This window comes from Callorhinchus milii, unplaced genomic scaffold, assembly GCF_018977255.1.
Source record: "Callorhinchus milii isolate IMCB2004 unplaced genomic scaffold, IMCB_Cmil_1.0 Scaffold4, whole genome shotgun sequence".
NCBI classification, from domain to species: Eukaryota; Metazoa; Chordata; class Chondrichthyes; order Chimaeriformes; family Callorhinchidae; genus Callorhinchus; species Callorhinchus milii.
The window spans coordinates 63,712,922-63,735,999 of record NW_024704745.1 but is presented as its reverse complement, the minus strand read 5'-3'; the positions used below and the strand labels follow the sequence as shown (position 1 = coordinate 63,735,999).

The 23,078-nt window shown below is 37.1% G+C and overlaps 1 protein-coding gene across 1 annotated transcript in view; it reads right to left on the bottom strand.

Moving 5' to 3' along the window:
- The window catches only part of LOC103185779 (cytoplasmic dynein 2 heavy chain 1), a 311,776-nt gene that overhangs the window by 259,289 nt on the left and 29,409 nt on the right, over window positions 1-23,078 (bottom strand). The window contains exons 22-39 of the mRNA XM_042334736.1: window positions 22,051-22,200; window positions 20,513-20,718; window positions 19,702-19,857; window positions 18,562-18,676; window positions 18,013-18,183; window positions 16,703-17,085; window positions 15,668-15,800; window positions 13,857-13,974; window positions 12,605-12,717; window positions 12,394-12,513; window positions 9,857-10,007; window positions 7,717-7,922; window positions 6,542-6,724; window positions 4,014-4,196; window positions 3,709-3,932; window positions 2,898-3,007; window positions 1,484-1,683; window positions 211-475 (exon numbers count right to left, since the gene is read on the bottom strand). Coding sequence (XP_042190670.1) covers window positions 211-475; window positions 1,484-1,683; window positions 2,898-3,007; window positions 3,709-3,932; window positions 4,014-4,196; window positions 6,542-6,724; window positions 7,717-7,922; window positions 9,857-10,007; window positions 12,394-12,513; window positions 12,605-12,717; window positions 13,857-13,974; window positions 15,668-15,800; window positions 16,703-17,085; window positions 18,013-18,183; window positions 18,562-18,676; window positions 19,702-19,857; window positions 20,513-20,718; window positions 22,051-22,200 — 3,187 coding nt within the window. The remainder of the gene's footprint in view (window positions 1-210; window positions 476-1,483; window positions 1,684-2,897; window positions 3,008-3,708; window positions 3,933-4,013; window positions 4,197-6,541; window positions 6,725-7,716; window positions 7,923-9,856; window positions 10,008-12,393; window positions 12,514-12,604; window positions 12,718-13,856; window positions 13,975-15,667; window positions 15,801-16,702; window positions 17,086-18,012; window positions 18,184-18,561; window positions 18,677-19,701; window positions 19,858-20,512; window positions 20,719-22,050; window positions 22,201-23,078) is intronic.

Below are 23,078 nucleotides of genomic sequence, written 5' to 3'. Positions count from 1 at the left end.
CCATCCCTGTCTACCTGAACTAATGACATGGAGTAACAACAAATCTTCTGAACTGTGTTATAATTGTGAATTCCTGTAGGTATCTGTAAGGATTATGTAACCCAATTTGTATCATGTAATCTGTAATGCTACACAATTCAAGAAAACAGAAGAATTTCATACAACTTTCTTTGCTTATAAAACTATAAAAGTTCCATTACGATTTCTTACCCTGGGGTTCTCTAACAACCTGTCGAGCGCTATTAGTTAATACACCATCAGACCATTCGCGGGTATCCATGTCAATGTTGCCCAGGAGCTGCTTTCGTGGCATGGCTTTGGGGTTCATTGTATATTGCTTCACTACTTTGCCAATTTTACCCAGACCTGCCCGTAGCATCCGCCACAGTATTGATTTTCCAGCCCCACTGGGGCCTACAATAACTACTCCCATTCTTTGGCGCAGCTGCTCAAAAAGTTCCAAAGTCTTCTTGATCTGGAAAACATTTTTAGCAAAGTAATGCACGATCTGATTTTGATTCTGGAGAACATAATATAGTAAGCAGTTTCCTAAATCTTGATAGTAACGAAAAGCTCATTAATTCTGTGGAGAGTAGCCTGATTCTGTCAAACAGACAGCTTTCCCTAAACTATCCGCTGCCTGAGTTGACACAAAAATTGAGCTGTCAGTCAATTTTCAAAGCCAAGTGTAATGGATGTCATTCAAGCAACTTTGAATAGAAAAAATTCTCTCTCCAAGCCTGTTTGGGGAGGTGAAATAATTTTGGATGCTCTTGGAAAAACACAAAATAAAAATTTATAAATACAAACCATCTGTAGCTTTCTTTTTAAAGAATGAATTGTATTCAGCAGAAACATTAGTGTGCAATTCGATAGTATTTGAATCAGTCTTTTCAAATATAATTTATACATGTGCCGACTAAACACTTTCAAAGATTGTTGAATCTTATTCATTCGTGTAAAATTAACCACAGTTTTCTAAGTTTAAATACACACCACACCAAATTCAAAGCCCTGCTAACTGTTAATTGGAATATGCATTAAATAAACTGCACCCCAGATTAGCATGCAATAGTAGTACTATAAAAATGCTCCAGTGAATCATTGATTTAATTAAGCACATTTTAGAATTCAAAACAGATTTAATGATTTTATATGCAAATCTGAAATGTTTAATCTATAATGTGCTTAGTTGATTTATATTTCTCTGATACAATAACAATAATAATCCTTGCATTTGATATTGCGCTTTTCACATCTTCCAGACATCTCAAAGCACACCGCAGAATATACTGTAAAGTGAGTTGACTGTATATTTGTGGGCAAAACGTGGCATTCCCTAACGGGAATCGAACCCAGGTCTCTCACTTGCGAGAAGAGTGTTCTAACCACTGAGCTACAGGACTCCACATTCTGGCAGAATAATCTGTATCACAAACAAAGGGTATCGTAAATAATTATCAGTATTTTTAGCTTCTGTTACCTGGTTGGGTATGATTTCCAAGTTTGCCTCCTCAAAGACCTCATGGAGAGCTGCAGTCAGTTCTGCATATTCAACTTCTTTAAAATCAATACCAGGGAAAACATCTTTCACCAAAGAATCAAATCGTGTGCAGTCAGCAAATGTCAGTTTTGACATTGTGTTAAGACGCAAAGCTTGCACTACAAGATGACTCTCATCAACTGAAAAGCAGAGAAAACAATTGGAAATATGTCAATGCCTTTCTTTTTCAGGGTCAAAGATTATTCCAACTTTTTTAAAAATTGCATTTGATATAGTGTGTAGTGTCTTTCATGTTTGAAGGACATCTCAAAAAGCGCTTCACAGGATATAACATGACTGGATATTTTGTCTTTTGATAGCATTCTTATTTACACAATACAAGCATGTGTAATAAAATTATGACCGATCATGATAATATCACAATAGAATAATAATCCTAACCCTGCACTCAAAAAACTAGCCAATTATATAAAAAAAATTGTCAGCATTCTCAAATTTCCACTAATATGCTATCACCAAAAATATACTTGTGCTTTTGTTGAAAGAGGTATTTAAATGTATATTAAATATTTTGTACTTATAATAATTTTACAAGTGGTACAAATTCTTTGCAAATAATGCTCCTGGAAATGTAATAATAATAATAATAATCCTTGCATTTGATATAGCGCTTTTCACGTCGGGAGGACGTCCCAAAGCGTTGTGGGTGAACGCGGCAGCCAATTGCGCACAGCAATGTCCCACAAACAGTCGTAGATTGAAAATGACCAATTTATTATTGTTTTTGGTTTTGGAGGGATTATTATTATTAGGCTCTGTACTTCAAATTCAGCAATTTACACCTGAAAACCACGCAGTCAGATCACTGCAAATCTCTCTGAACAAAGCATCATATAAACTGAGTGGTTGAAAGTATCTGGTTTGCTATTCTGTAGAAAAGAAACAGCTAATTGAATTATATAGAAAATCAAATGTAACATTGAGTAGACTACTCTGAATAGTATTATTCAATAATAACATATTCATGTTTTACTTTGATCCACCAAAAACTATCTAGATCTTATAAAGATACAAGATCAGTATTTATGGCCTAAATTTGACTGGAGACTACTTTTCAGTTTTCTATTTTCTGCCAATTTTAGGCTATATTTTATGTTTGTTGTCAGCCTGGCTCTGTTGGTAGCCCTCATCTCTGAATAAGGAGATTGTGGGCTCAAGCCCCATGTTAGGAATTTGAACTTACAGTATAGATTAAAACTCCAATTCAGTGCTGCGGGTATGCCCTACATTGAGGGAGTCGGCATATTATTTTTAAAACAAAAGTTAGCCACATATTTTTAAAACATTTAAATTAAACAAAGGGTAAAAAAAAAACTGTTAAAACAGTTCATACTTTTTCCTTTGCTCTTCTTTAGCTGCTGAAGGAGATTTCCACATCCCCTAAGGACTGTCTTCAGTGCTCTCAGACCCCAATCATAGTGCTGCTGTGGTGTCAGAAGTTCCCTGAAACAAAATTTGAAGCACTTCATTTAACTTAGCAAATATGTTACTATGGAAGAATAAATAGAAATTTTCTGAAATTAAACCAGACGTTTTCATAGAATATTACAGCACAGAAGGAGGCCATTCGGCCCATCGTGCCTATGACGGCTCTTTGGAAGAGCCACTCCTCAGTCCCACTCCTCCGCACTCTCCCCAAATCCATGCAAATTTTTGATGAACAATCTTTATTAGAGATGAATTCATACTTTGTAAAATGAGATGCTTAGACTATATTAGGTGGATGTATGTTAGACAATATCCAATATCACTAGACAAGCAGTGGTAAAGCTTGCCAGGCAGTGCTCTCAATTGCAAGCTATGTGGTTTTATCTGGTTAGATTCCAGCAGTATCCCAATGCAGAGTGTGGGGTTCCCAAGCCTTGGCTCTTGCCAACCTGATACTCTCCGGAATCAGGTAAGCAGGATGTGTCCCTCCAGGGAGAGAGAGAGAAAGAGAAAGTGAATTCCATTCCTATACATGTGAATTTCCACGTGTAGGTGAAATGCATAAAACTCTGTTTGGTTTGGATTCTCCTAAGCATGGGGATGGGTTTCGATATGCGGCAGACACCCGGCTAATCCAAATAAATTATACAAGATAGATTTGTACTTCAGTTTCAACTGTGACAAGTAAGAATCATATTATATATCTTATTTCTTACTTGGACAGATTAAATATAGCGACTAATTTTCTTCCCAAAATGTTGCCATTTTTAAATCCTTCTGAATAAAGAATCACTTCAGCAATCAATTCATTATCAGGCCGAGACATGGCAACAGGCCGAAAAAGTTGTTTCAGGTTATCAGGAAGTTTCTGTCGCCCTCCGTAACCCTTTCCAGCAGGATTCAAGGTAATGAATATTCCAGAATTGGGATTCAGCTCAACCTGAAATTGGAGATGAAGTAGGTATTAAGAATTGTTATAATGAACCTATAAATCCAAATCACAAACACCAAAATGTCATACCTGCTTCCCAAGGAGCTCACAAAAACGCTTGTGATTTTTCAAAGCGTCCTGAATGGCCTGGATTTGCATAGAGACAGCAGACAGTACAGCTTCTTCCAAGCGATTGAACTCGTCAAAGCAGCCCCAGGCACCACATTTTACCAAACCAACAAAGATTCGACCCATAGACTTCACATCAATACCCTTAAATTAGAGAGATCAAAATAATTTAACAGATTTTTTGGAAGGCAAGAGAGCGACAAGTTACTCATCAAATTTTACATATGTGGGAACAATGAACAGTTAAAATGCTTATACCCCACTGCTCTGCTCACTCCTTCCGCTCAGCTAACACAGGTCTGCTGCACATCCCCCAACCCCCCCATGCCACCATCGATAGCAGTGCCTTCAGCCACTATGTCCCTAAACTCTGGAACTCCCTGGCTCAAATCCCTCGTCTCTTTATCCATCTTTAATTCCCAATCTTAAAACCTACCTCTTTGAGCATGCCTATGGTCAGGATCTCTCTCTCTCTCCCCCTGCCCCCTCCCCCACCATCCCTTTTCTTCCTCCTCCAAACCTTCCCCTAGTATAGCACTCTCAAACATTATCCATCATGAAGGTCACTATATAAATGCAAGTTGCTATTGTTAAAATATTATTTGAATCGAAGTTGGGAGAATCTAATACATCTGTCATAATAGACTTTTGGAGCTGGAGGTGTGATAACATCTGCCTAAGTTTAGATCAATAAGCCCCCACAATAGCCATAGTGCCATTATTAATTCCCAGCTGAAATCGAAACCACTAAAAAGGACACATACAAAGCACAATCAATATACACATAAAACCTTCATAATATATAAGGGATTAGTGCCTCAAGTCTGGAAAATAGGTACTAGTAAACTACTGTCCATCTCTCACCTGCTTAGGTCTCTCTGACAGAGTGTGTAAGGAAATATAATAAACTAACAATAAAATCTGTTAGAAAAGATCAAATCCTGGATCTAACTAAACCCATGCTTCCTCTCAAAAACTGAGAAAACCTACTTTCAATTGACCAGATCTGGAATCACAGACAACTCAAAACATTAAAATCCCTGCACAAATTCAATTTGCCCTGGTTTTACAAATAATCTGATAAACCTCACTGGTTCAGACACATGACTGCTGAATGCTGGAATCTGTGAGCTAAAAGTGGATATACTCACATGGCTCTTGCAACTATTCTAAATGTTCCTATTTCATGTACAATAGCTTCAATAATCTTTACTGATAAATTATTTGCTACTTCGGGACACAATTACAAAATGTTAATTGGATTGAAAAGGTAAATCTGGATAAATATTTTAGAATGAAATCATGACAATAGAACAAGAAGACGTAGGTTTCGAGTTGTAAAGGGCAATTTGAGGATAGATACCCAGATGTTTTTCTTTCCACAGACTGGGACAGGTTGCCAGGAAAGATGGTAAAGGCCAGGACAAGCAGGTTGATGCAGTGGATAAAGGATTTAGAACGCAACAAATCTTAACAACCACAGAAGGTGGACGAGGAGGTAGAGATTTCTACTCGAGATATATATATATAGCATTCGGATAAAAGCCCTTCAGTCACTGAGATACCAAAGCACTGTAACAACAGAGGACTTGATCTTTCCCATTTAAGATGATGTATCAGGACCCTGCTTGCATTATGTTCACATGTTGACCAAAATTAAGCCGGCAGTTTCTGGCTATATAAGAGGCTGGGAGAATTGCTTTAGTATGATTTAACAATACAAAATTAACATTAAAATGATTGCAAAAACCATGCGGACCAGAAACCTTTACCATTGGACCCATCCAAGGGTCGAGCTTAGCTTCTATCTAAGGAGCCTCCACAATTAACAGCTCTGGGAAGCTAAGTATATCTATTTGCTCCGAGAACTCCTATGGGAGATCCCTCTTTGATCTTAGTATCGTCTAACTAATTCTGTTCAAGGGAGACCTCACCTAACTTTCCCCCATTCAAGTTACTCTTTTAGCAGGCTCATGTGAAGTATAAATACCGGCAAGGACTGAATGGGTTGAATGTCCCGTTTCCATAGTGTACAGTCTGCCTGCAGTCTATGTATCAACCTTGAAAAGGTGAAACACTGAAATTTGAACTCAAACCACCTTGTTCCATATCCAATCCTCAAACAACTATTACCTGGGATGTCACCAAACTAGAGCCAGTATGGCAAATTTCAGATTTCCTAAACCAAATGCATTTATGCTGCAATTCAAGGCAGAATTTTGTGAAATGAAAATCAATGAAAATAACTTTACAGAACAGCATTTACGTTAGAATATTGCAAATGTCTATTTTAAACAGGTTTTAAGGTTCAAACATTCATTTACTCAAGCTACTATGGTTGTTTCTAAGCCACGTACAAGTGCACATCTGGTTCCAAACATAATGCTACAATGTACATTCAACAATACAACGTACAGTACACATAGTATGCAATGTATGCATACTGCATCTGTAAAACAACTTGAAACTAAAACTTAAAAACAAATTACCTCATCACAATTAAAAACAAGAACCTGTCTACCAAATAATCCACCTAGTGCCTTCACAGACTCCGTCTTGCCAGTACCAGCTGGCCCGTATGGGTTTCCACCAAGGCCCATCTTCATGGCTTGGGTGAGAGTCAGGTAGCACTTGTCTGTTAAAGGAGTATGAACCAGTTTTGGAGCATTACCCTATTGTAGAATTCACAAAGGACAAAGTATTGTCAATAAACAATAATACAAACAATATCATATAGTTATTTCACATCAATGTCCTTTTTATCAAGGAATATACGCTTGCATTTAATATACAGGCTTATAGTGAAATGTATCAAAGATTTTCACACAATAAGTTACTTTGAAGCCCAATTACTTTTGTTATTGAAGTAAATATAGCAGCCAATCTGCACCAACAACGTCCCACAAACAGCAACTGAGAGGGCAATCAATCTTTTTTTTGATGGAGAGTGAGGAAGAAAGAAATATCATGTCCTTATCGTCTGGAACTCTCTTCCAAAGCCACTTTATGTTGGTCACTCTCTTCCTGTCTTCATAAATTTAAAACATGCCTCTTTAATCGGGTCTTCAGTCAACATCTTTAATTGTCGTATTTAAAGATACTGATGCCCATCGCTAAATTAATCATGCACTTTGAGATGTTCTTTTACATGAAAGGTGCTATATGAATGCAAGTTGTCATTTCAAAGAAGATTATGAGATGAGTAATAATAATAATAATAATCCTTGCATTTGATATAGCGCTTTTCACGTCAGGAGGACGTCCCAAAGCGCTTCACAGAACACACTGTAAAGTGAATTGACTGTAAAATGGGGCATCCATATCACATCACCCATCTATTCTAACTGGGGCTGTAGAGAGCAGATTTGATTGCCTCTATACTCTTTATACTCTTAATAGAACAAGGTTTGACACACATTCTTTATAATAATAAATAATATTCCTTGCATTTGATTTGGCACCTTATCATGTCATCAAAACATCTCAAAGAGTTTCACAGGGTTTACTCTAATGTGTTTTATGACTGTGGATTTTGTAGACGAAATGTGCCTGATTTACAAACTCAATTTATAAACCACTATTTGTAGAGTTCCAAAAGGCAAGAGCTTTAAATGAGGTTTACTTCACTGTCAATATCTCTATTTGCAGATTAATAAAGAAGTACCTGGTATTCATAAGTGTAGTGAAATTCGGCATCCACCATGTGTATGTGACAATTGTTATCGGATTTCATGTAGAAACGAAGTTGTTTCCTCCAAGTCCAGTCTGTACAGGTGGAAACCTGCGCTTGATTTAATTGCTTAACCACTTCTATATTATGAATTATGTCAAGAATCAGGGCTTTGAGCTTCAATTCCAGGATGTTGGTCTCTGCAAACACACAAAAAAACTAAACAGTTGTTCAAACCGACAAATTTATCACCTATCATGCAAAAAAAAATGGGTTTAACAGCTACAATGAATCATTTGTCTGCATGTAAGGTAAAGTTAAATATTGCTAGAAATTAGGATCTTGTGTTGTTTAATATTCCAAACGTTGTGAATTATGTAATTGGGAGTAGTTTCATATTTTTAAAAAAGAAACATTTAAGTTTGAAACTCTGTAAATTATGCAAACTCTTCACAAACTCAGGCCTGATTCACGTCCCATCTGTCCCACCACGTTTGGCTGAACTTTCAGCCTCTATGCACCCACTCTCTGGAACTCCCTACCAAAATCCTTTTGTGGGCGTACTGTAAACCAAGCAGAACTGGCCGTAATGAGGTCCCTTGCCATTAATTTTTAAGTGGTTCTATACAGCTGAGTGAGCTTGTTGATACTTGGCTTGTGTACTAAAAGACAAAAACTGCAGTTATGTAACCATAGAACAGTACTGCGTGTGTTTATTCTAAAATGTACAAGAATAATTTGAAAGCACCTCCACACTTCCTCCTGTTTTCAAAACCTGTCTAAAAACCTCCCTCCATTAACCTCCCACCCTGTTTCTCTGAAAAGTGATTCAAGGTCTTTCAAATCTTTCAAAACATCAACAACAACAAAATTACATTTATAAAGCGCCTTTCACATCGGGAGGACATCCCAAGGCGCTGGACAGCCAGAGTTACGGACCTTTAAGCCCCACCTCTTCAGGGATGCTTTTGGCCATCTTCCTTGGCTTTCCCCAGAACAACAACAAAATGACATTTATAGAGCGCAATTTCATGTTGGGAGGATGTCCCAAAGCACTGAACAGACTTCTAGTCAGCTGGGTGAAGTTCTTTGAGATGTCTTCCCAACATGAAAGGCTATAAATGTAAACTGTTGTTTACTGTTTATTCCGCATGAACTCTATATCAAAAACGTGGCTCAGGAGAAGAATGATTCAAGTAATAATACAACTTGGCTCATGCCAACCTGCACCTAATACTCTCTGGTATTAGAAAAGCAGGGTGCATCCCTCTAGGGAGAAAATGCACATCCATACCACACACACTTCACTAGGAGCAGGAATTCTTCCCACTCGGCTCCCAAAACCTCTGCAAGCCAAAGCTATAACAGGCAGGATAGAATGGTCCTAGCTGGACAAGCAGTGGGATTTGCTAGACAAGTGTTCTCATTGGCAAGCTATGCAATTTTTAGCTGTTAAACTACAGCAATACCCCAATGCACACTCAAGCCTGTCTCTTGTCAACCTGTGCCCAATACTCTCCAGATTTAAGTAAGAAGGGTGCATCCCTCTGGGGGAGTGTGTATTCCAGACACAGAGAACGTTCTATGTGTAAATGGCATGCATATATGAAGACAGAAAACACATTGATGATGCATAGTCTCATAAGTATACCTCAAAGTGCCTTCCTTTGAGTATTGTATTTTACACAAGAGTGGAAGAACGGATTGTAAAGCAGAGAAACAGATCATTCAGTCTATTATGTCTACAGTAGTGTTTTTCTCTACAAGAGCCACTTTATCTAATCCCACTCTATTGTTTGCTCTCCATTTCCTTAAATATTCCTCTTTTTCAAGCACCTCTGCAATTCATCTTGAAAACATTTTTGTAGATTCAGCATCAACAACTCTCTGTGGCATAGAATTACACATTTCTGCTTCTCCCTCTGTAATCATCTGTAATCATCTGTAATCATCTTACTGACTTACTGACTCGATGACCACTTGAAATAATCTATTGCTATTTAAGAATATTCGTAAGGAGATAAATTATTAATTTATGATGATAAATCCTACATTTTTTCAATCCTGAAAAATACATACTGTACTACTTTTGTAATAAGAAAACAGTGTAAGCGCATGAACAGTGGATTCTTACCAACTGTCCCTATTGCATCACTGTAGGTGTCTATACTTGTGTAGTTCTCCAGTTTCGCCAGCAGTTCTAACTCCAGCTGTTGCAATTTCTGATTTTGAATGGCAATTTCAACTCCTTCCGTGAACTGAATCTGCTCAGCCAAGCAGAGGATCTGAGAACATAAGAGTAATGAGGTTTTATAAATGCATAAACAAATTGGAAGAGCAACCACTGGAACTAGAAAATATTTATCTAAGTTTCATACATTTCTAATTACAAGACCCCAAATTAGGTCTTTAATCTAAAAATGGATGACGTTAGCAAGTACTTGCTACACATTACTTTGGCCCTAAAAGCTTATTTTCATAGATGATTACAAGGCAGTAATGTAATTAATGGTTTTAGTTGACACAGTAACCATCAAAATTATATTACTGCTTTGAAATTATTCTGGTACATTTTAAAATATACACACACAGTAGTATTTTATGGTTATATCATTGCAGTTTTGTGCTGCTGCCTTTCAGAACACAAGCCAACTAGCAATAAGCTCACCACCAACTTCATAGACCGATGTATCCATTGGAACATTAATGGCGAGGGACTTCATTACTACCAGTTTATTGGGAAATAATTTGTATTATGCTTGGTTTATAGTTCGCCCACAAACACAGTCAATTCACTTCACAGTAAATCACTTTATCGTGAAGCACTTTGGGACGTCCTCTCCTCCCTGGCTTTCCCCAGAACAGGCTTCTGCATGAAGTGCTTTGAGATGTCTTCCCAAAGTGAAAGGCTATAAATGTAAACTATTGTTGCTGTTTATTCTACATGAACTCTATATCAAAAACTTGTCTCTGGAGAAGAATGATTCAAGTAATGACACAACTTGCCATGCCATTTCTGGGCGATGTCATCCACAAACACGGGGTAAACTTCCACGTGTATGTGGATGACACACAAATCTACTTTGCCTCCTCCAATACCAACCCCAGGTCCGCCAATGTTCTATCAGCTTGTCTGGCAGACATCAGGGTCTGGATGAGTGTAAACAAAACAAGACGGAAGCCATACTCCTTGGCTCCCATCAACATCTTCACTCCTGCAGATCTAAACTCCTCAACCTCCCTGGGCTCTCCCTCAGACTCACCGAACCAGTACGCAACCTAGGTATCGAGTTCGACCCCCAACTGTCCTTCCTCCCCCACATCCGGTCCTTGACCAAGACCACCTTCTTCCACCTCCGCCACATTGCCCGCCTACCTTACCCCAAATGCAGTTGAAACCCTTGTGCATGCGTTTGTCACCTCCCGCTTGGATTACTCCAACGCACTTGTCACCGGTCTCTCCAGCTCCACCATTCACAAGATCCAGCTGACTCAGAACTCTGTTGCCCACATACTGACCCGGACTAAACATCTCACCAGTTCTGGCCAGACTCCACTGGCTCCCCATCACTGAACGAATCAACGTCAAGATCCTCACACTCATGTTCAAATCCATTCACTTCCTGGCACCTCCCTATCTCCTACTCCCCACTTCACCACCCGGGACCTCTGCTCAACTGGCACCGGCCCCTTGCTTGTCCCTCGCACACTCCACCCCACCATCGGAAGTTATGCTTTCAGCCACTATGCCCCAAAACACTGCAACACACTCCCACAATCCCTCCGCCTTGCCCCCTTACTCCCCTTTTTCAAGTCCCACCTGATAAGTTTTCTGTTCGACAGTACTTACGGCCACCTGTCCTCTCCCCCCAGCTTGGAGTCAGCCTCCGCCACTATGAAGCACTCTGAGACGCTACGCTGCATGGAGAGCGCTATATAAGTGCAAGTTGTTGTTGTTGTCCTCGAGGCGTGAAAAGCGTGATACCAAATGCAAGGATTATTACTATCATTATTTTAAATTTTGAAAAAAAAAAGCATAAACCAAATCTCACTGGAAGAGAACTGATGAGACTATCTTAATGGGAGTAGTTTTGGACTAACGCAATGTAAATTCTGGCTAAACAAATTGATTTGGGATCTTGGCAGAAATAGTCCCTTGAACGTTCTTGGGCAGTCCATTTTAAAAGGACAATTTAACAGGCTCTTTAAGAAAATAAAACATATAATGGGGTCCAACTAATGGTACTCCTAATATGAAATACGTAATTGTCAAATTTCTAAAACCGCACCATGCTTAATTAAATTCAATAATTACACATATAAAGAAATCCATCAAGAAATGCTACAATTTAGAGTGCAAATTTGTAGTTCTGAACAAGGGCAGAATTCTCTTCAAACCTAACCAATGTGATTAAGAGCAGGAAGCAAAATGAGGCTCTCCTAAACATCTTAATCCTGGAAGCAACACAGTATAAATTGGGAATCAAATTCCTTGGAAATTTTGTATGTCATAGGTTTCTCATGCCATGAGTTTTATTTGAAACAAATACATTTGCACTTATTCTGGAATTAGTGGAATGGAAACAATTTGTGGTGAAATGTTAGCTCACAGACAAGACCAGAATATAAATAAAAAATAAAAAAACACTGTAGTCACAATAAATGCAGTACCTGTGATGGGAAGTGCGATGGATCAATGGCACCTCTTGACTTTTTCCCAGCAGTAATGCATTCAACTAACAAGTACTTCAGAGTTTCCTTCATTTCTTTAGCTAAATTACTGAGCCAAACCTTAGAGACAAAGAGTAAAGATTAGATTTATAACACAAATAAGAGATGAATTAGATTTTCTATTGTCAGCAGAAAATCAAAGAATTCTTACCTCAACATCATCTGTGATGTGAATTTTATTTTTCAGAAGCACAACTTCACCTTCTAGAGACTTCATTGCAGTAATGTATTGAAATCCATCATCAAAGTCCACACTGTTAATGCCTAAACACAGTAAGTTATACATGCAAAACGTATTAAAAACATTAATCACCACATTGACAGTTGTGAAAGAGGATTGCAATATCTAAATTCAAGGAGTAATATCTTACTTTTTTTGTTCCTGCTATATATTTGTTTCATAACTAAATCACTTTATAAATAGAAATCTCAGAACTTAACTTTGGAAACATTTAAGCAGGGTGCTGGGTTTCTGCATGTGTCTAGTACGCGATGATCATTTTAATAAAGACCACAAGAAAACACAGACAAGTTAATTTGTATCCCAGTAAAATGTGGGTTTATTCCCACAATGTCTTGCACAGATTACTGCCTTGCACTGAATAGCTGCCAGTGGTACTTATAATAACAGTAATCTTTCCATTTGATATAGCGCCTTATTACAAAATTGAGACGTCCCAAAACGCTTCACAGAATATACTGGTAAGTGAATTGACTGTGTATTTTGTGGGCGAAACGTGGTAGTTAATTGCACAGTAGTGTCCTACAAACAGTCGTGGATTGAGTGACCAATTTTTCAATGGATTATTATCCCTGCTTTAATAATAATGAATTTAATAATTTATTACTATCTGCCAATCAACTAAAACTGGGTTCCTTCTTACTGCTAGGAAAATCGAAGCGTAGGGAGTAAGGAAATTTGCTTAAAGTGTGTCCTAACGAATACGCTACAGGACTCTACTTCCTTTTTCTTATGAATAGAATTTGCTTTGATGAGATGAAAAAGGCTATATCAAATGCAATTATTATTAAAATACTGGTGTTCTGCCTTTGATGTAAGGTGCTAGCATGTATTACTTAACATCAGCATGGCAGTTGCCACACTTTCGTTGGGACACCCACCCAACTATTTTCTCACAGCTGCAATTAAAAATCCCATAAAGGAATAGTACAGTGGATCAGAACATAAGAATTTGATGGACATTCTTGGATATTGAACAATCTTACGATATCAAGTTTAGTGAGAACTGAACAGCCTTTAATTTCACATAATAACATGCAGTCACTGCTCACATTCTGGAAAAAATTGAACCTTGAAGGATAATCGATTAACTAATGATAAAAACAAGAATGCATAAGCGTGAACTGTGACAACAAAAAAGTTACAGTATTTAAAGCCGTACCAGCAAAGAGCTTTCGAAGATGAGATTGAATAACAGCAGCATTGGTTGACTGTCCCAGAATTTCCAGTAAATCATCATCACCAATGAAGTAAAACCGTGGGAATGCTGATCTCTTTTCCTGCAAGGAAAATGTTTTTACAAACTTACCATCAAAACAAGGACCTACAACAATGATTCATATTGCCAGATAATGCATAAGAATCATGTTCAAAACATGTATACCTTCAAAAATCTATGCAATTGGAGCATTTTCAATTCTGCAATCTATAACTTTTGTTTATTTTAACATAAAAAGTGCATTTCCCATTACCATTAAACAATGCATCACAATTCAGGAATTTCTCTCCACTATTTTATTCTCATCATGATACAAAACATTATTAAAATGTTGCTGACATTCTTTGTTATATTGTATTTTACAATTACTATGTATTTGAATAATGTAGCAAATAAATGGATACAACTGCTGTGTATAAATTATGTTACTCAGTATTATCCACTTTCTCCCAGATGGATGAGGTTTTGTCCAATCAAATATAACTGGTTTGCAACCTCGGGTTTCTACAGATCATATGCAGACCAGTAAAGTTTGATAAATCAAGTAAACTATATATTTAAAGTGAGATTATTTGATACCCATTATCTCTTATAATAATCATCATCACTACCACATTTCACCCCAAAGGCTTCACAGAATTTACTGTGAAGTGAAATGATTGTCTATTTGTGGGCAAACACGACAGCCAACTTTTGCACAGCATTATCCAACAAACAGCTATGAAGCAAATGAACAATTTTATTTGAGGGATTGTTGGCCAGGACACAGGGAGAAACTCTCCTCTTTCAAATAGTGCTATGGGATCTTTAGGTCCACCTGAACAGGTAGACAGAACCTTGGTTTAACGGCTCATCCAAAGGGCTGCACCTACAACAATGCAACTCTCTCCCAACGCTGCATTTGGGGGTCAGTTTAAGCTATGCAAGTTCAAGTCCCGAAGTGGGGCTTGAACCCACAACAAGAGTGCTACCACTGCGCCAGACTGTAGCACAAGGCTTCTTGATATAAAAACGGCAGCAAATTCAAAACAAATTGCCCATTTGTCAATGACCTGGATCCAACACAAGCTTGAAACAGGAAAGACGACATCAACAAGCACTGCATACATGTTTAACTGAATAAGATTTGCAAACAAAAAAGTAAACTAATTGTTAAGTGTGTTGTCATTGATTCTGTAATATATTGTGCCTGCTAGTTCAATAGTATGTTGTATGCTTTTATAATTTAAAATGTACATATTATGCAGCATGTTATGTTTTATATACTAATAGCTTCATTAATCAGGAAACATTTGGAAAATGTTGTAATATCTGCGGTTTGAAGAGATTTTTGTTTGGTAGTGTAGTACATAAACATAAACACACGGAACAATTTCTGATATGATAAGACAAATGGGTTCCTCTTATCTTGAAAAATAATAATAATAATAATAATCCTTGCATTTGATACAGCGCTTTTCACGTCGGGAGGACGTCCCAAAGCGCTTCAGAGAACACACTGTAAAGTGAATTGACTGTATATTTGTGGGCGAACGCAAATAAAAAGTAATTTAAAAAATCTATGTTAAAAATTAGAATATTAAAAAGATTTGTCACAAAATACAGTACTGATAATTACTTGAATGTAAATATTTTGCTTTTACAATTTACACTTATACAGTGTTTTTCCTGTTGGGAGCACGTCCCAAAGCACTTGACAACTCAATATGACATGCTAACCCGGGTTTTCATCATCAACGACTGCAAAGTATTACCTCCAGAAATTCATTAAGTGACTTCTGGCATCTTTGCAATTGGTCTAATATAGTAATGAGAGAGTGTCTGATGCCAGCACGAGCACAGAGAGACGTTACACGGTTATCCCTCTGAACATCTGCCATGATTGATCTGGAGAAAATAAAGCACACTGATCTATTTCCATGACATGGATTAATTATCAACAACAATTTGCACTACATAGCCCCTTATGCTCAAAGTGCTGTACAGTGACAAAGAATGGGAGCCCATACAGAGAGAGAGATGGTGAGAAAAGGAGGAAGTGACCACAGATGCAGTCAAAAGAGGTTTTTAGAAGGGTTTTGAACTCAAAATGGGAGGGTATGAGCCAGAGGGATTTGAGGAAAATTCTAGAGAGGGGGATAAAATAGATGAAAACTCACCTGGCAATGATGGGATAAAAAGGGCAGGGAACATGCAACACACTCGAGTTAGCAGAGCAGAGAGATTGTGGGGGAGTAATGCTGGAAGGAGCATCAGATAAGATGGAGCAGGAGCCTGATGAAATGTGAAATTAGATCTTCATTAATTTAGTGGAGGATAGGGAGCTAGTGGAAACTTGTGAGAATTTCAGAACTTGATGTGGGAAATCCCAAGATTATACGTAGTCTGCATGAACTCCAATGGCCATTTGGATAGACACATTCTACAAGCAATCTGTTTTATTAGAATTACACATTATTATGGTAAAATAATATATTATCTATTGCATATCTTAATTCTGAACTGCTATATTACTTTGTGTAAAACAAAGTGAGAAAGAACAGAATGTAATATGCATAATTATAATAATATTAGATAAATCGGATCTTGGAAAGCAGAAAAATAAAACGTATGCGAAAAGGGAGGAGAATGGGATTAAATGGATAGCTCTTTCAGTGAGTCACAATGTTTTTTTCTGTGCTGTATATTTCTTCTGTGCTGTATATTTCTATGAATGTAATATCTCTAATCTAGAAGTCTACAAAGATATCAATATTTTAAACATTTCATTTCTTTAAAAACAAACTCACCTGAAATCATCATCAACTCTCTTGAAGCGCGCTTGCTCTCTTGGAAGAGCTCCACGACCAAATATAGGCTCCAGATAGACCCACTTCCTTTGAATTTGATTCAAACTATGCAGATATTCATCAAGATCTGCAAGTCTAGTTTCCCAAATAGATACTTTGTCCTCAAACCCTTTATAGTAAGGTGAATCTTTAAGAGACTGCAGTAAACATTGGTTATCTCCAACCTGGTTTACTATGTCTTTCCAGTCTTTGATAAGTTTAATAGTTTTGTTCTGGCTATCTTGGTAATCGGTCATCATAAAGACTGCTCCAGCCCCCCATATGTCCAACTCTCGCAAAGCCTCTCTAATGGAGACTTCGCCTTGGGCACGACTATTGAGTTCCTTCAAAAAAAGAAAGTAATAAGGTTACAAATAAAATATTACTGATCAATTACTTTCAAATTTTGCTACAAATTCATCAACAAGACTGACTGAAATTATGTAAAAATTGCATTTCTTACAAATAACACTACCACCAGATACGTGCAAAAGAATGGTAGTGTAGAATGATAAATGTTGAGTGCACATGATATGGAGCTTTTACCATTGAAAACAAAAGCATTTGGACAATGATTCCGAAATCATCAGAACCACAGGTCAAAATCAATATAAATTGCAAAGACAATCTCACTTTATCGGCTTTCAAGTGTCTATATTTTATTTCTAGGAGTTATGTAAATAGCTCTCAAGATTCTCAGAGAACAAACAAAAGACTACAACTTTTCTCCCTGAATCTTAGTGCATAAGCCACTCCTATCTCACACTCTGAGTAAAGCCGGAAGAGTGAATTATAAGAGAAATGGGTGTAGGGTCGACACAAAAAGCAAAAGAAAAACAAATTCACACTGTTAACACTAAAACAAAAACATAATAAGGAATACTGAAAGGATTATTTGGATTTTCATGCACAAAGTAATTTTGGAATGAAATGTGTTAGCACTAAAGCTAGGTTGATTACAGCATTTACAGTGAAATTAATTAAATATTTGAAGAGTGAAGATTTAGGGATCAAAATTGTGCTTATATATACTCCATTCATTATTTTGAAAAACATCATTAAAAAACTGAAATCCCCTCCCAGGTCTTTTGAACAATAGTTCTTCATAAATGTTTAAAAATAAAATATTGCTTTTATATGTAAAATGTTACTTTAGTAAACATAACACTGAAGCATATAATATTAATACCCACAACAAGTACTATAGGCCATTAAACTATCTAACTACTTCACAGTAATAATGCATTAACAGTGGTTCTAAAAGTTCATACTTTAAGTTCAGAAGCTTTAGCCAGGATGACATCTGCCACTTTTATTAAGTCCACAAATAGCAATTTCTCTAGAGTGGTGCCCCTGGGCATGCCCAGCAGGCGAAACATGTCTAGCCAGTGGTCCTGAGACAGATGTTCACCCCGGACGTACTTTAGGACAGGTACTATGGTCTGCAGAAATAGAAAAGTTAAATCATTCATGATCTTCAAACTAGATGTAATTGTATTTCTGAATAATGCAGTGATATGACGGCTCAAGGATGTCCTTTAATCTTTAAAATTATCTACATAAAATCATTACATTGAAGTTAGAAAACAAAATCAAGGGATTCAAACAAAATATTTGCCCATCTATTACAACGGCAATTTACATTTATACAGCGCCTTTCACATTGGGAGAATATCTCAAACTTCTTCACATGCCCCATTTATATGTGAGGAAAGGGTGGGAAATGAATTGATCCATCTACAATGATTACTAGCTATAGTAAGTAATTAATCTAACCTGCTGACAGATTAAAAAAAGTGATAAATTATAAAGGAATTCACCTTGTATCTGTCAACATCCTTCTGCAATTTAACAGTCATTGTTGTGTGTTCACCTCTTTTCCTTAAATTATCATGCCACATGAGTAAAAATTCTTCAAAAAGATAGGTCTTTGTCCTGAAAAAACAGACTTTGATGTTACAGAAATCAAACAACAAATATATATTTGATCAATGTTAATAGGGCAACTGAGTACAATAGCAGCTTAAACAGCAAAATGACACAATTAAGAGAATTATGCTATAATTCAAAGAAAACACTCAGGTTTTAAAGTAATTTTCATCAATCTTTCTCTCTAGCTAAAATAAAAACATATTATTCAGTCCAAAATATTCCAGTGAAACACTGCTTCATAAACTTAGCCAATAATGTTAATAATAGCTTATAATAATAATAATCCTTGCATCTGTTATAGCGCCATTCACGTCAGGAGGACGTCTCAAAGTGTTTCACAGAGCTTCATATATTGTAGTGACAGTGTGTTTTGTGGGCAAATGTCATAGCCCACAAACAGCTGTAAAACAAATGACCAATTTTATTTGAAGGATTGTTTGGTCAGCACACTGGGAGAAACTCTTCTCTTTTCAAATTGTGCTTTTGAACTAGTTTTTAACTAACCTTTTTGTCCTGCTGTCTTGGCTTGTGAAAAGATTACAAAAACTAGCAGATAACATTCAAACGTGACGTGCCCTTACTAGCCCACAGTATCTTAAGACCCTTACTGCAGCATTAAATGCCGGCCACCACTTGTCCTCAGCTAAAAAAACTGCAGTTCTGAGCCACAAGATTGTCTGACACTTAGAACCACAGTGGGATGAATTTCAGTAGTACACTAGACAGCACAAGTATTTCATTTCAGGATAGGATAAGCTAATATACTTTTAAGAACAAGCCAAATGGACCACAATGGTGTACATCCCTGTACATTTCAGGGTCCCTATGTCTTAAACCAAAGCAGCATTAGTGCAGTCTCATGATATGGACCTGTTAAAGGAAGCAATGTCAAGATAATACATTTTGTATCAAGGAAAAGAGTAAAGTCAATATAATACACTGGCCATTAAACAAATAACAAGAATTTGAGAAATATAAAATGTAAGTCTGAAACCATTAGACATAACTTTAAAGACAGAATTATTTACCTGAAGGAAATCCAGTCTTCATTTAACATGGACTGAAATCCCTTATTGAACTCCTCATAAAGTGACCACATGCCCTCATATTGTTCTAGATCCTGATAGACACGTTCTGCCAACTCAAATTCAGGTTCCTCTACCTTAAAATGGTGACAGTCCTCACTGAATGAATTGTATTAAAAAAACAGAATTACTTAGATGCATTCAGTAAGCACACATTAACTGCTGCAGTGCTAGATTACTCAGTAATATAAACCAGGAAAGTGTCAGGATTCATTACTAATTGGATGCTCAGTTAGTTGATCTCACTTAGGATAACAGAAAGGGCACTACAATTGTCCCACATATCCATGCCCTGAACAAGAATAAATAATTCTTACATTTGATATAATGCTTTTCAGTTCGGGTGGACGTCTCAAAGCACTTCACAGGATATACTTGTAAAGGACGTTGACTGTATTGTGTAGGCAAATGGTGGCAACCCATTTGAGCAGTCAATTTCAAGCGCATTTTAAACAGCTTTTTTATTTAAAAATTGCACATGCAGTCTTATTTGTTTCAGATATCACAAGTATTAGAATTTTCAGTATAAGAACATAAGAATTTGCTAGGTGAAAGAAGACGAAGGTCCATTCAATTCACCTTCCACCATTCTAGCAGTTGCTTGGCAAGTCATGTCCCAAATTGTATACTGTATACCAAGATATTATTTCTCGCAGAAATCTATCTAATTTGTTCTTGAAACATGTATCATGCACTGCAATCTTTATTGCATTTTAAAATCGTTGTTTCCTCATTATTAACATCAAAAACATACATTAACTTCTTCCTCGTTGTCTCCAACTCATCAAACTCAATTCGCTTCTCCTTTATTGATTCAACACATTTGTTGAGAATGTCCTTGTCCGCCGTGTCAACAATATCATTACTGGGCTTCAGCTGATTCCAACGAGCCTGAAATTTCTCCAGGTCTTGACAATACATCTTTATACGAGACTCAACATTTGTTCTCATGAGTTCAATCTAGGTAGAATTATAGCAAAATCAGTACAAGACGGACTCACAGAATATTCACAGCACAGAAGGAGGCTATTTGGCCCATTTTGTCCGTGCTGGTTCCAGCTCTCCCCTACATAGGACATTTGCCTTATTGAGCCATTTTCTTAGTTTATGATACCTGTTTATCTTTTTAAATCCTATTTCCCTGCATTCATCTGGATCCCTTTACACCCTCAACATTCATCCATCTCCCTTTAAAATACCTCCATCACATAATACTTCCAATATGGCTTGCATTTTGTTTTTCTTGGTGATAACAAGATGGGAGTGGCCTTCATCCAAACCTATCTCATCCATCCAGAACAGCCCCCACAATCATAGCATCGGTCCACTTTATTTTAAACGAGTCCAGTGTCCTGACTTCAACCACCTATCCTCATAACCTTCAGAATTGATGATTTCCCTGGAACAACCTCCTGGAATCTGTCCTGAAATTGCCCTTTGAATGCTAAATCAAGTGTCCTCTTGTTCTTCTGTCTTGCTGCATCCTAAACTATTGATCAATGTTTTACTTTTTCAATTCCATTTAAAATTTTATACACCTCTATAAAGTTCCCTCTGAGTCATCTTTTCTCCAGATTGAAGAGATCTTGCTTGTCTAATCATTTCTCTCACACCGGGGATTATTCTTGTTGTTCTTCTCTACATTTCTCAAAGGACTAGGCAGTCCCTTATGTCACGATGGTCAGTACTGCATACAATACTCAAGGTACAGTTTGACCGGAGAACTATACTGCCCAAGTATGGCATCTGAGATCGAAACATCCTGTTTGTTCACTGCTGCTTCATACTTTAATGACAAAGTGACCAACAAGTTAACTAACACCTCTAGACTTCTTTCAGATTCCCTTTGGCAAGTTGTATCCTATCCATGGATAGATGGAGGTATTTCCTATTGTTGCACCTTATGTGTAGTACCTTGCGATTATCTATACTAAACATCAATTGCAAGTTATCAGCCCATGTGATGATGTAGGTCATATTGATAAAATCTACCATAAAAGTAAATATCACAGAATCATAGAATTATACAGCACTGAAGGAGGCCATTCGGTCCATTGTGTCTATGCCGGCTCTTTGAAAAGAGCTATCCAAATCAATTCCACTCACCTGCTCTCTCCCCATAGCCCTGCAAACTTGTCCTCCCCAAATAATCATTTGCTCTCTTATCAGGAATTTCAGCCGAAAAAGCTTTGCAACATACTCAAATCTATTTTCCTCAAAAACAATAGTTTGAGGTCCTGTTGGCTTTTAGAAAGAACTACTGATTTACTCTTAAAAATGATTTACTATTACCTGCTCATTCACCATAAGCTGATGGCTTTCCATCATTAATTCAAATTTGTCCCATTTTGCTCGTAGGTTGCTGAGAGTTTCCACACCACCACCTGCTACTGAGCGCAGCAGTCTGTTTTTATCATCAGCATCTTGAAACAGTGGTAAAACCTTACAGAAAGGAACAATTCAACAGTTAGGGCATTTCACTGACGGATAGATATACTATCTGAAACAAACAAATTCTGTATCAACAAAATCAGACTTTCACTTATTCTTTTTCAGATACCTCTATTATCCTTAAATAAAAGAGAAAAACCTGTTGTGATACTTATCGGAAAGTAATAATAATAATAATCCTTGCATTTGATATAGCGCTTTTCACGTCTTCTAGATGTCCCAAAGCGCTTCACAGAATGTACTGTAAAGTGAATTGACTGTATATTTGTGGGCGAACGCGTCAGCCAATTGCGCACAGCAATGTCCCACAAACAGTCGTAGATTGAAAATGAAGTGACCAATTTATTGGTGTGTTTTTTTCTTGAGGGATTATTATCAGGTGTGTGGAAGGAAGGAAACTTGCCCAAAGTTTCACCCTGCTGGGAATCGAATCAAGTCTCTTGCTTGCGAGGCTATTGCTCTAACCACTGAGCTACAGGACTCCACCAACCACCAACCATTAATATAAAATTGTGATCGTCACCGCACAAGAAAAAAATTGGTTCAGCTTATTTTTTAGTCTGAACTAATTTCAGTTTAAAACACTTCAAAATGAAATCATAGAAATATTAATAAAAAAATCAACAAAAATAAAACCTATTGTACAAGACCATGGAAAAATGTCTTCCTCAAAAATAATAAGTATTGTAGAGAACTGGGTAACAGTATTTTGTTACAATTACTATAATGGTAAAGAATATACCACTTCCGCAATATTCTGTTGTCACCAATTTTTAATAAAATCCTGTGGATATTCGTTTTAAAACCATTCCTTTCAAAAGCAATGCACTGAGGTTTTACCTAAAATAACCAAAGATATAGTTAAACAG